Below are 14,013 nucleotides of genomic sequence, written 5' to 3'. Positions count from 1 at the left end.
ATAATAATAATAATAATAATAATAATAATAATAATAATAATAATAATAACTGACATATTTCATTTGACCCTCACAAAACCCGAAGGTCCCTCTTATAGTTATTATCCCCATTTTACAGATAAAGAAAGTGAGTTTCAGAGGAGTGAAGGGACTTGTCCATTGTTATAGCAGGAAGTGAAGCAAGGAATCTGAAGAAAAGGAATTCTGCTTCACTTCCTGGCCAACCCTAACCAAGACTGTTCTCTTAGCTTTTAAATTTACAGCCTATTCTTTATTATTTCAAGTGGGTAGACAAGTGATTTAGCCTTAGTTAAATGCTTTATCTTGCTAGTAGACGAATGGAGTGTGAAGTCTTAGAGAATGGTGTAAAATACATTATAAAATATAGTTTGGCATTCAAAAATGAAAGAATCTAAAGGTTGTATATTGCTGTATATCGTAGATACTTTCAAGAAATGATTTTGAAGGTGCTGGACAGGGCAAGTGCCAATGACATTCCCCCAGAATGAAATTGACTCTTTTTAAAAAAATTTTTAATTAAGTTATTTTGAATTATCAACAATCACTTCCATAAGCTTTTGAGTTTTAAATTTTTCTCCCTCTCCCTTTCCACCTCCTTCCCCAAGATGGTGCGCAATCTGATATAGGCTATACATATACATTCCTATAAAACATATTTTCACATTAGTGATGTTATAGGTAAGAATTAGAACCAATATGAAGAACCACCAGAAAGAGGAAACAAAACACAACAGAAGAAAAAAATAGCAAATAGTATGCTTTGATCTGCCTTCAAACTCCATAGTTCTTTCTTTGGATGTGGATAGCATTTTCCAACATGAGGCCTTTGAAGATGTATTAGATCCTGGCTGTTACTGTGCACAACGTTCTCCTGGTTCTACTCATTTCATTCAGCATGAGACCATACAAGTCTTTCTAGGTTTTTCTGAAGTCAGCCTGTTCATCATGTCTTATAGCACCATAGTATTCCATTACATTTATATACCACAACTTGTTCAACCATTCCCCAATTGATGAGCATCCCCTCAATTTCTAATTCTTTGCCACCACAAAAAGAGCTGCTATAAATAGTTTTGTACATGTGGGTCCTTTTCCAATTTGTATGATCTCTCTGAAATATAGTGTTGGAAGTGCTATAGTGCTGGGTCAAAGAGTGAAATTGACTCTTATAAAATGTTTTAGTGATTCATAATTGTCTTTTACAGCAGTCACTTTGTCATGTTCTCCATAGTTCTCTTTCTTATATAACCAAAAAGAACAAAAGTAGTTAAAACCTTTTACTATAGCAGTTGTTATTGATGCAGCATGTATCATCTTATACCCAAAGTCCAAAATTCTGTAGATAAAAATAGAAAATCAAGGAGCTCACATTCTAGTAAGGAAATACTATACATATGGGAAAGTTCAGCTTCAGGTTAGTTGGAAATGTCCATTGGTCTGTCTTCTTGAGTGTCATTTCCATTGATAAAAATCATTATCCTCTCTCATATTGAACCTTTTGACCATGCCAGTGACTCCTTTCTTTCCTCAGTCTAGAGTAGCTATGGCTCCTGGGAAAGTAAGGTCTGTAGCACTTGCAGAGGCATCTGACAACTTGCATAACCACAGGAGTTGCCCACTCTGGGTGACATCTGTAGGAGCTAGGCTGGAAGAAAGGTTGGTAGTCAGGAAGCCATTGCTGGTCCTGGGGCTCTTGTGTCCAGAGTCCTGAGCTGATTCCTCCAGAGTCTAAGGAGAGGTGGTAGTTGAGGTAATGGCAGTGGTTTTGACTCACCTGGTAATGTAACCTCTATTTTTTTCTATCAGGGAATCTTGCTGTTTCTACTAGGAGGGAAGTAATGTTTCATTATTATTCATCTGGAGCCACTGCTAATTATCACATTTATCTGAGTTGATGATACTACATGGTTCTCCTTCCTCTGTGATCAGTTCTTCTCAGTCTCTTTTGCTCATTCATCATCTGTGTCATTCTTGCTAATTGTGGGTGTACTCTGAGGCTCTGACTTGCTCTCTTTTATTCTCCCTATACTCTCTCACTTTATGATCTTATGGGTTCCATGGGTTTAATTATCATCTGTATGCCATTGCCTCTTAGATCTATATATCTCTCCCTAAACTCTTCCTAAGTTCTGGTCTTGCATCATCATTTTCCTATTAGACACTTTAAATGGGATGTCTCTAGGCAACTCAAACTCAACATCTCACATATAGAATTCATTATCTTTTCCCTCAACCCACCTCTCTTCCAAACTTCCATATTACCATTGAGGGCACCACTATCCTACTCACCCAAGTTTGCAACATTAGAACTATCGTCACTCACTACACATACCCTGTCAGTTGCCCAATCTTGTCATTTCTACCTCCACCACATCTCTTAGATATGTTACTTTACTTGCACTTATATTATAACTACCACCCTGCTTCAGGTCCTCATCGCCTCTCACCTGGACCATTGTGGTAGTGTCCTATTTGATCTTCCAACTTTAAGCCTCTCTCCACTACAATCTATTCTATACATTGTGGCCAAAGTGATTTTCCTAAGGTGAAAGTCTGGCCACGTCAGCTTCTCATTCAATAAACTCCAATGATTCTCTGTTATCTGTAGGATCAGCTGTAGACTTCCCAAAGCAAAGCACCTTTCCCTGGCTAGCACTTCCTTATATGTGTTGTCTCCTACTATAATGTAAACATCTCAAGGTCTTTTGAGTTTTCACCCCTACTGCTTAGTATACTTTTTCACACATAGTGAACTCTTAATAAATGCTTTTTATTCATGTTTATTATTCAAGTCAATGGTTAGGCTTTCCTGTGGGTAATAATAAATCACATTTCCAGTTCATAAGTAAAACAGAACTTCTCCATGTAATGAAAGAGAAAATGAATGAAAAGAATTGATTTAAATCATATAGAGGAGATGTTGAGTGGTTTATGAGTTTAGGTAAATTTTTCTGGTGAATGGAATTAGACAGATGGTAGGTGAAGCATTGATTAAATTAATTGACTTTAACAATTCAATGAATTTTTTATTCATTGGTATGGATATTCATTGGTTACTAGAACAAAGGAATTATGAAGATATCTTGAATTGGAACAGCCCTCAGAGATCATCTAGTTCAGTCCCCTAAGCATGAATCTAATCTGCTTTACAACATCCCTGATAAATGATCTTTGGACTTCTGCATGAAGACCTCCAGTAGTAGGGACTCAATACCTCTTAAGGTCAGCTTCAGATCCCTTCTTTACCCTCCCTGCTTACAGTTCAAATAGCTCACGTCTTTTTTTTTTTTTAACTCACGAAGAGTGAGTACTCTTTCACTCAGATGGAAAATATTGATGTTTAAAAATCTGGCTTTAACTGTAGTAACAAGCTTAGAAATATTGAGAGCACTGCACAGTTTCTTTAATGCAGTCCAGCTTGACCTGCTCCCCTATAATTCTGAGCCCAGAATATTGTCATTCTTTTGCACTTATCCAGGAAGGTAATCAGTCAACAACAAAGTAGTCCCTGTCCTCAAGGAGATCACCTTCTATTTAAAGAAACAACATGTATATGTAACTTGTGGCCCAGGACTGCCCAAATACTTTAGGATCACATGGACCTGGGAGATTGATTCCAAAGGCTCGATTTTTCTTCCTTTGGATTGTTGCCCCTATCTTGGATTACTCTAGAAAAGCTCTAAAATAAAATTTAAGTAAGGGCAGCTAGGTGGCATTACGGATATAATGCTGCATTTTGAGTCATGAAGAACTGAGTTGAAATCCTGCTCAAGACACTTCCTAGCTGTGTGACCCTGGCCAGGTAACCTCTATTGGCCTTAGTTTCCTGATCTATAAAATGGGGACAATAATAACACCTATCCTACAGGGCTATTGTGAGGATCAAATGAGGTAACATTTGTAAGGTTCTTTGAAACATTAAAGTACTATGTAAATTCTAGTTGTTAATTTTGTTGACGATGGTGATGGTGTTGCTGGTGATGATGATGATTATGATGGCATAGTTTGTGTTTATAGCATGTCCTAAACAGGGTCCCCAAATCCTGTATAGGCACTCATTGTACAATATGGTTATTGGTTATGGGACAGTCTTTATTTCACCTCACAAACCCTATGATCTTGCCAGAGCCTTTGAACAAATAAGAAACGTAAAACACTGAAAGAGCCCATTGACTTCATCTGCTCCTAACTTTCTTCACCCCCAAAAGGGAATTGAACTTGGAGTTGCTGTTAGGGCAATCCTTTGTCATTCCAGGGAGTCCTTCTTTCTTGCAGAGCCTTACATCAAGACTCTTAGTCCTGTAATTGAGATTCTCCCCAAAAGGTAAACATTTATGAAACTTGCTGAGCAGCTCCTTTTTTTTTTTTTCTTAAGGCAATTGGGGTTAAGTGATATCAAGAGTTTGGTCTGAGGTCAGATTTGAACTCAGGTCTTCCTGACTTCAGGGCCGATGCTTTATCCACTGTGCCACCTAGCTGCCCCACGAATAGCTCCTTTTGACTGAATTTTCCTTGTTCAAGTAACTAATTAGTTTTGCTCTTCAAGTTGAGCACTGGGTAAGAGCCATGTGGATTGTCTTCTTTTTTCTCCAAAGATTATGTTGTATCAGGAATTCTCTCTAGAAAGTCTCGCTTCCTAACTCTCAAGCTCAGAAAATGTTGAACTGAGGGTTACCCATAAAGCAACTGCCCTTCTCTGTTAGAAGGCTAGAAGCTGAGATCATGCTGCTTAGGAAATTCAAAATACCCACCCCTCCACATAGGTGTTTGGGGATCAGGAACATTGTCCTTGAATTCTCCTTTCATTTGTGTTGGAGAAAGCATGTGGTAGGGAAGGAGAAAGCCTCTCCTCCTCTGCTGCATTCCAGAAGGAAGATCCAAGCACAAATCCTTAAGGATTCCAGGATCCCTATGTGTATTGGTGGTCTAACGCAGTGTGTTGACTGTCTAGCTCTGTTCAATTTTTTGTACCAGGGGAAGGGAATAAGCATTTATATGGTACCTACTCTGTGGCAGATACTGTATTAGGTGCTTTTACAAATATTATCTTATTTGATCCTCGCAACAACTGTGGGAGGTAGGTGTTATTATCCCCATTTTACAGTTGAGGAAACTGAGGCAAACCGAGGTTAAGTGATTTGCCCAGGGTCACATACCTAGTAAGTGTCTGAGGCCAAATTTGAACTCAGGTTTTCCTGACTCCATACACAGAGCTCCATCTACAGTGCTACAGTTGTTTTATGGATCATTTAACTGAACTTTTTCAAATAATTATAGATTTCAGTGAGATAACTTTGCGGTGGTCCCCGGATTTATGCAACCCGTACGGCTAATACATTTTATATAGAACATGCATTCCAGCAGTATATTTAGTGGAGATTAGGGAGTAATAAAAACTGAAAGGTTAGGAATAGTTGAGTTGTCTGTGGTTCTTTAGCAAATGGTTTCATTTTTATAAGCATAGTAGTTTTTGTAACTAGTATTAATCTATAGATTTGTGATTTGTGATTGCAGTTTTAAAAGTTAAATATAATACGTTCATATTTATGTTAACTATCTGGGATGAAAGCTAGGATATAAAGGGTTTTTTTTGTTTGTTTGATTTTACAACATGTATTTTCTGTTTATTTTTAAAGATTTACCCACCACCTGAATTGCCAAAGGATTACAGACCAGTCCATTATTTCAGACCTGTGATAACTGCAACTTCAGAAAATTCTCATTTATGTCAAGCACTATCAGAATCAACTGGGAAAATGTTAAGTGACTTGTCAAAACAAAGCAGGTATCAATTAAATGCCTCTAAGAGGGCAGAGATGCTTGGAGAAACTCCTATTCAAGGTATGTAAAGCAAAATCATTTCAGTGAACATCATATAACTTATTTAAGTAGATTCTTTTTTACCCATTGAATATTTAAACATAATTTTCTATTTCTAATATGTTAAAATAAAAGTATTTTTTAATAGCATTCTTAGGGCATATATCTGAACTGCCTACCAAATAACCACACTAAATATACAGCTAATAAAGATAATATATTTATATTCCTTTTACTTAATGATAGTTTGTTGATTTTACCACCATCCGTCTTTTTGCTCAGACTTAATACTACTCATCATAAGCAGATTTTTCAGGACAGTTCTTAATTATCTAAAAATTACTAGTAATTGAGAAAGATGGTAATATCATTTTTCCTTAATCCATTTGCTTAGATCGAAAACAGCATTTCTAAGACTGAAAAGTCATTGTTCTTCTCTACCACTCAGAAGGGTAGTCCAGGACCTGGTTTTGTGGTATTCCTGATTCCATGTTGGGGAATATTGTATAGATTATGATACAAAGATCTACTTTGGAATATTATCTTGTGCCTGCGATATAGGTTTTGTCATTGATGTAGGCTGTTGAGTTGGAGCATGTGTCATGGAGGCACATTGAAGTACTGGCCAGCCAAGTATGGGACATCATTGACCAGGTGTAAGATGATCTAAAGATTCCATTTTCTGTTATTAACTTGTTTAATGAACATCGAATTACTGAAGTGCAGTTGTTTGCCATCTCTAAAATTTGAATGTCAGCTCCTGACATGTTTAATTCACAAGGATATTATGAGAGAAAATTAGACAATATACACGAAAGGCTTTAATTTCCTGAAAAAATTTGAATTTAAGATTCAAAACTTACTAATTTTAAGGTATTAAAAATGTACAATAAAGCTTAGAAAGGAACAAACATTTGATACTTCTCAACTCTTAACTGTTTTTATTTAGGTTCGTCAACATCTATTTTAGAGTTTCTATCCCAGAAAGATAAAGAACGAATAAATGAAATGAAACGGGCAACTGACATTAAAGCAGCTGAAATAAAGGCAAAGGCTTTGGTACCAAAAGCTTGGAATAGCAGATTTCAGCCAGATTCTCCAGATGATTTTCCATACACACAGCAGATGGTATTGAGTGGGGATGTAACTGCAGGAAGATCCAGTGATTTCAGACCTTTTGCAAAAGATCCAGAAAAACAAAAACGATATGAAAAGTACTTAGACAATATTAAACAAGGGCAGAAAGGTAATCAGGAAATCTCATTTTACCATACCTTTTTGGCTGCTAGGGGTGGTGGTGAATTTTTATGATTAAATAGAAAAGTCTTATTCTTTTATTCTAGTGGTGCTGATCCTGTTTATCTTTGAGGCAAGTTTAACTTGGGTGTCCATATCTTGGATCCCTCAAGCCCTTATGGAATCCTAATGTTGTAGCTAACAGCTGGACTCATGAAAGGGACCTGGAATGCAGTTAAAAAGAAACAGACTTGGAAAAAAAAAACCTGTGGAGTTGGGAAGCATTGATGGAGCAAGAGAGATGAAGCAGTGATATTGATTAATTATCCAGATTCAAGAGAGAGGGGCAACTTTTTAAAATCAATGAAAATGATTTAAACATTACTTTTCATCTTCTTTAAGTGCATGTGCCCCAGTAATTGATCTTGTACAGACCACCAGTGAATATGGGTAGTTTTTGCTCTTTGAGTACCTTCAACTATTTTAGAAATGAAAGATGAAACTCTGTTTTACAGATTTCTTTGCTACCTTGTTGCACCAAAGACATTAACTATTAATCTGTTCATTTAAAAGCCATGAGTTTAACTGTAATAAAATATTTTTACTATATCAAAGCGGCCAGTGGACTGAAAAGTCAGATGGCTATGTTTGGGTTTCTAAGGATTCTAATTTAAAAAAAAAATTCTAAACACTTAATAGTGGTGACCATTTTTTTTTGACTGTTTTTTAAAAAAACATTTTTAACGATTGTTTTCCTTAGTAAATATATCAGAATTAACTGATTGATGTGGTGAGGGAGAAAGCAGTACTGTTCTACTTTCCCTAGGTTAATCTAAAGTTAGAGGTTTTTTTGTCTTTGAAGTACTTTCTTAGACTAATCTGAAGTTAGAACTTTTTTAACATTGCTTTGGTAAAGATTTTATGTTTCTAATTAGAAAAATCAAGAATGTACAGTTTGATTTTTTTCATTGACACATAAATTAGCTCAAATATTAGCAGATCATCATATGAACTAAATATTTTCATTAAGGCCCCCCCCCCCCTTTTTTTTTAGTGAAGTTTAGATTCAGTCAAAGGGTTGCACTTGAGGACCCTAGAGGGTCACACGTGGCCTCGAGGCTGCATATTCCCCACCTCTGGTATACAGATTTACTTTCCTGCTTCTTCTTAACCTCATTTTGCATCAGTTTATAAATTTTCCCATTTGTTCTATTTGCCATGTCTCCTAGCACAGTAATATTCCATTGCATTCTTACACTATAGCTTGGACAACCATTCCCTGATCAGTGGACATTGGCCTGGTTTTTAGTTTCTTTGCCAGTGCAAAAAGTGCTGCTGTAAATAGTTTGGTGCATATGGAAGGCCCCTTATTTTTTATGATGAAATTATTTCTTCTGTCCTATACAATAGAAGCTTTGGAAAGTTGTTTAGATCCCAGGATGACTGAATGGGAACGAGGACGAGAGCGGGATGAATTTGTGCGAGCAGCTGTGCTGTACAAGCCCTCCAGGTCGTCACTGGCCTCCAGATTTACTCATGCCAAACAGGAAGATGACACAGACCAAGTAGAAGTTCCTCGAGACCAAGAGGTTTGCCATCACAATCTTAGTGCATTGTCAATTTTTAATTTACAAAATACTAGGAAAATATTTTAAATCTTATAATAAAAGTAATATGGCAGTGTGATGTAGTGGATAAAGGGCTGGTGTTGGAGTGAGGAAGGCCCGAGTTCTAGCCCTGCCTCTGACACACTAGCTATGTGACCTAAGGCAAATTACCTAACCTTTCAGTTCCCTGGGCACCTTTCTTTTTAGTTGTTGTTTTAAAAAGAAATTTGTCTATTTTATTATATGCATTTGTAAATATCCCTCTTGCCATTCATTCCTCCTACCAATTGAACAGAAACAAACAACAAAAACAACCTCAAAAATAAAACTATCATAAACATTGAGAGTTCAGCAAAACAGGTTCCTACAATGGTCTTGTCCGCCCAAATGTTTGTCTCTTTCTATATTTTAAATCCATCATCTCTCTGGCAGGAGGTAAGTAACTTGCTTCATCTTTAGTCATTTGGACTATTAGTTAATGATTGCTTTAATCAGAGTTCTACAGTCTTTCAGAGTTGTTTTTCTTTATAATGTCGTATATAAATTATTCTCCTAGTTCTGCCCCCTTTATTGTGTATCATTTCATAGAAGTCTCTTGACATTTTCCTTTGAAGTTGTCCATTTTGTCATTTTTTATGGTGTAATAGTAATCCATTATATTCACATGCCATAATTTGTTTGGCCATTCTCCAAATGGAGAGCAACCTCTTGATTTCCAGTTTTTGGCTCCTATGAAAAGAGCTTTGATAATTTTGTACATTTGGTCCCTTTCCTCTTTGATCCATTGGGGCAGAAGCCTTGTAGTAATAGAGTTGAGTCAAAGATATGTACAATTTGCATCTTTTGGGGCATAGTTCTAAATTGTAAAGTGACTGGAATGACTGGAATGACAATTCACAGTTCCGCCAAGAGTGTATTAGTGTGCCAGTTTTCTTGCAGCCCCTTCAGCATTTGTCATTTTCCTTTTTTGTCATTGTTGTTAGTCTGAGGGGGATGAGATCTAGGCAACTCTAGAAGACTCTCTGTGTTACAAGTGAGTTCTTGATTTGCGTTGGTCAAAGGGTTCCCACACTAAGGGTACCGAAACTGTTAAATGTCATAAAATGAAATGTCATATCATCAAATGCTTTATAGAAATGTGAAAGATCTATTTTATTTAAATAGATTTCTCAGAAAGAGTCCTTCCTCTTTTTGTCTTCAGTTGATCAGATCAGGTTTTTATACAGTCATTCAATCAGTTAACAAGTGTTAAGTGCCTCCTTGTTTTGGGTAAGTTGAAGTACAAACCAAATATGTGAAAGATTTAATATGAGGCAGTGGTGGGAGGAAAGGGCACTAGTGGCTAGGGGGATTAGAAAAGACTTCGTGTAGAAGATGGTATATGAGTTGAGTTTTGAAGCAAACCAAGGATTTGAAGAGGCATTGGTGACAAGGGGGAGTATTCCAGGAGGGGGAGACAGCACAAAGGCAGAGAAGAAATAAAACACTTGGATTTTTACAGAACGATGTTGATGACAAACTATCTGCTGTGAAGATGAAGATGTTTGGAAAGCTCACAAGAGATAAATTTGAGTGGCACCCTGAAAAACTGCTTTGTAAAAGATTTAACATCCCTGATCCTTACCCAGAGTAAGTTGTTAATATGATAGTAAGGTTAAAGGCAGATTTTTCCATCAGCATAGATTTTTCATATTACCAAAGTGAGGATAACTTTTGTCTTTATATTTAAATGTTTATAAACCTGTAACTACCTGTTACTAATAGTCTTAAAGATTAAAGAATTTTCACTATTATCTATAAATCCTTTAACATCATCTGTTGTACTCTTTATGCAGTTTAAATTGAATGTTATTTACATGCTTTTATCCTCTCACAGCAATGCAGTCCTTTGCATTTAGTTACAAGCATTGTAAGAAAAGATGTACAGTTAAACCAAAACTTATCATATATTTGTAGTAAGTTTCACTGGTAATGGCTTTAATACTAAAATATAGGCATTTGTGATTAGGAAATACTCCTTTTAAAATTAATTTTAATTTTTATTCTGAAGTTAACAAACACTTGCATTTGTATACATACAGTAGAATAAAAAAAGAGGATTGTACATGAAACTTCAGATTTCTGTTATGTACAGTTTTTTTTTTCTTTTAAATATATAATAAGATCAACTTGTAGTTTTCAAGCTGCCCTGCTTCTGGAAAATAGTCCTCATGTGCTTTACAAATGAATATTTTAAAAATTCAATTAAAAGTGGTTCTTTAAAATATGGAAATACTTTAACTAATACAGATCTTTGTAGGGCCTATTAGGACAAAATAAAAAGAATTGACATTTAAGGATAATTTATTTGAAAGCTGGTGTTAATTAAAATTCCTCCTTTTTTTTTCCTTCTAGTTCAACTATAGTTGGATTACCAAAAGTTAAACGTGATAAGTATTCAGTATTTAACTTTTTAACAATAGCTGAGCCCACAACATTAACTGCAACTCAAGTATCAAGTGAAAGGGTACAACAGAATCACAGTCGAAACAGTGAGTAGGACGTCATTTGATTAATATAATAATAAATAGTCATTGTCTTAATATGTGGCCAGTTATGGAATCTTAAGCAAATGATATTCATTAAAAAAGCAAATTGCTTGCAAACTTCATTAGAATTACCCAGAAATTTATAAATCAGCTTTTGTATAATAATGAATACAGAGCAATATATGATCTGTGTGATGGAGAAGTTCATTTGTATAACTGTATTATTGTTGGTATCAATCAATTTTTAGAACCAAGAAAGCCATCCAGGTGGGATATACCTGACCAAGAAGAGAAGAAAGAAGATTGTATTAGTGAATTTCTAAGTATGGCTAGATCAAAAGTTGAAATTCAGAAACAACAGCTGAGGCCATTGGTAAATAATGCTGAAGGGAGTACAGTGAAATCATCTTCGACTAAGGTATAAACGAGACTGCTGTTTTTGTCATGTTCTCATATTTATGCTGAGACCATTACTTTTCTCCATTACAGTGATTTCTGTACTTGTTAGTTACTCTTCAGTGCCCTAGAATCTCAGCAATATTTTTTAACAGTGTTAGAAAAATGATTTAGATTGATCTTAATGTAGCTGAGTGGTACTATGTATATGTACTCAGCCTGTATTAAACATTGACACAAAATTATTGACTTAAATTCTCAACTCACCCTTTTTCTAAACTTCCCTCCTTCTATAGAAGACACTTTTCTTCTAGTCTCTCATGTTTACAACCTAGGGGGTATTCTTTTTTTTTTAGTTAACATTTTTTCAATTAACAAGCATTTATTGTCTACATCCCTGTCTCCTTTATTCCCCCAAAGAAAGAAAAAGGGAAGAAATCCTTCTGATAAATATACATAGTCAAGCAAAACAAATTTCCATATTAGCCATGTCCAAAAATGTATATCTCATTCTGCATTTTGAATCCCTCATCTTTCTGTCAGCATGTATGGGTAGTCCTCTACTTCCTTGTGCCTCAGGAATCTTGGCTGGTCATTGCATTGATCAGAGTTTTTTAAGTCTTTCAGAGGTGTTTGTTTTTGCATTGCTATTATTATTATATAAATTTTTCTCCTAATTCTGATCTCTTTACTCTGCATCAATTCGTACATATCTTTCCAGGTTTTTCTGAAATCCTCCGTTTTGTCATTTCTTATGACACAATGATATTAAGTTTATATAACATAATTTGTTTAGCTATTCCTCAATTGAAGGGTACTTCCTTAGTTTCTAGGTCTTAGCCTGTGTAAAAGGAGTTACTATGAATATTTTTGTACAGCTTGGTCCTTTTTCTTTTTATTTGGTCTTTTTAGGGTATTGGCCTAGTAGGGGCAATACAGGGTCAAAGACTATGCACGGTTCAGTAACTTTTTTGACATGGTTACAAATGGATTTCCAGAACGATTAGACCAATTTACAGCTTTAGCAGTAGTGCATCGTTTAATGGGTCTATTTTCTTTCAGTTCTCCCAACATTTGTCATTTTATGTTTTTGTCCACTTTGTCAATCTGATAGGTGTGAGGTAAAACCTCGGTGTTAGTTTAATTTGAATTTCCCTAATTATCAGTGATTTGGCCAATCAGTTTACCAAGTCTTATTGATTCTACCTCTTCAGCATCTCTTATATCCCTTTCTTTATACTCACACTGCAACCACCCTAATTTCGGACTTCATCACTTCTTGACTGGACTATTTTCTTGGACCCTGTTCTGAAGTGGTCCTTTGGTACTGTTCCTAGCTGCCAGGGTCTTAGCTTTTGGGGCAGTCACCACAAAGCATATGTGCTCACATGCTCATTGGATGTTCTATGCGTTTAACTCTTTTTTCCTTTCCTTTAATGTTTTGATATCTCCTTTTATTCTATTTCTGCACTGCCCTTCTTACTGTATAATATTCAGGTGGAAAATGAAAGTGTACATCAAAAGAATGAAGAAGGTAGCAGACCATCCATGGATTTATTTAAAGCTATCTTTGCCAGTTCTTCTGATGAAAAATCCTCTTCCTCTGAAGAAGATGAAAGTGAAAATGAAGACAATCAAGCTGATCCTGGAGGATCAGATCCTAAAAGTCCAAAGCCAAGTGATTTGGTAGAAACATCATCTGATATACAAGGTATTTGTTGTCCGTATTTAAAACTTTTGTAATTAATGCAGAAAATGGCAATGTTTCTAGAAAAACTACCTATTTGCTTTACTTTCAGAGTTGCACATTAGGATACTTAAAATCAAAGGTAATTCTTTGTTTAATTAGCTAACTGATTTAATTTAAGTAGCAATAGTTGTGCCTTGGCTGGGTTTCATGAGCTATGTTGTTACTACTGCACAAGGACAATTTCTTATTTCTTTTTAAGGCAAGTATCTGGTGGATTTTTAGGAGAGCCATGATTATTTATTATCACCATCTTTTGTTTCACACTTGTCTGTGGAGGTGCTAACACAGATAGTTTGCAGAACTTTAAATCTGTTGAGAAAGACCCAAATTAATGGATTTTGATAACTAAAATAGAATTGTTTTTTGAAATTTTTATGATTAATCAAGCCAGGTTCTTTGGGCTTTGTGAACTTTTGTCTGTGAAATACATTGGACTACACACATGCATTCACTCTACAGATATGTGTTTGAATTTTAAATAATTTATTAGGTACTTAAATAGTTTGTACTTTTTCTTTAAAACATTTTGTTAGTATTTTTTGTTTTATTTCACTTCATTTCACAATATATCACTGCCCAGAGAAACTTTATGATAAATAAAAAGAAAAAAGAAAGAAAAAGGAAAAAAAAAGCAGTTTGGCAAAACCAAGCAATA

At 35.4% G+C, this 14,013-nt stretch overlaps 1 protein-coding gene across 1 annotated transcript in view; it reads left to right on the top strand.

The window, feature by feature from the left end:
- The window catches only part of LOC114047170 (G patch domain-containing protein 1-like), a 50,772-nt gene that overhangs the window by 23,313 nt on the left and 13,446 nt on the right, over positions 1-14,013 (top strand). Inside the window, exons 10-16 of the mRNA XM_027867937.1 lie at positions 5,658-5,862; positions 6,791-7,087; positions 8,488-8,666; positions 10,186-10,313; positions 11,079-11,215; positions 11,461-11,630; positions 13,106-13,319. Of these exons, the coding sequence (XP_027723738.1) occupies positions 5,658-5,862; positions 6,791-7,087; positions 8,488-8,666; positions 10,186-10,313; positions 11,079-11,215; positions 11,461-11,630; positions 13,106-13,319 (1,330 nt within the window). The remainder of the gene's footprint in view (positions 1-5,657; positions 5,863-6,790; positions 7,088-8,487; positions 8,667-10,185; positions 10,314-11,078; positions 11,216-11,460; positions 11,631-13,105; positions 13,320-14,013) is intronic.

The sequence above is a fragment of the Vombatus ursinus genome, unplaced genomic scaffold (genome assembly GCF_900497805.2).
Source record: "Vombatus ursinus unplaced genomic scaffold, bare-nosed wombat genome assembly UNPS02014786.1, whole genome shotgun sequence".
Classification (NCBI taxonomy): domain Eukaryota; kingdom Metazoa; phylum Chordata; class Mammalia; order Diprotodontia; family Vombatidae; genus Vombatus; species Vombatus ursinus.
This window is presented reverse-complemented; position numbering and strand designations above follow the sequence as displayed.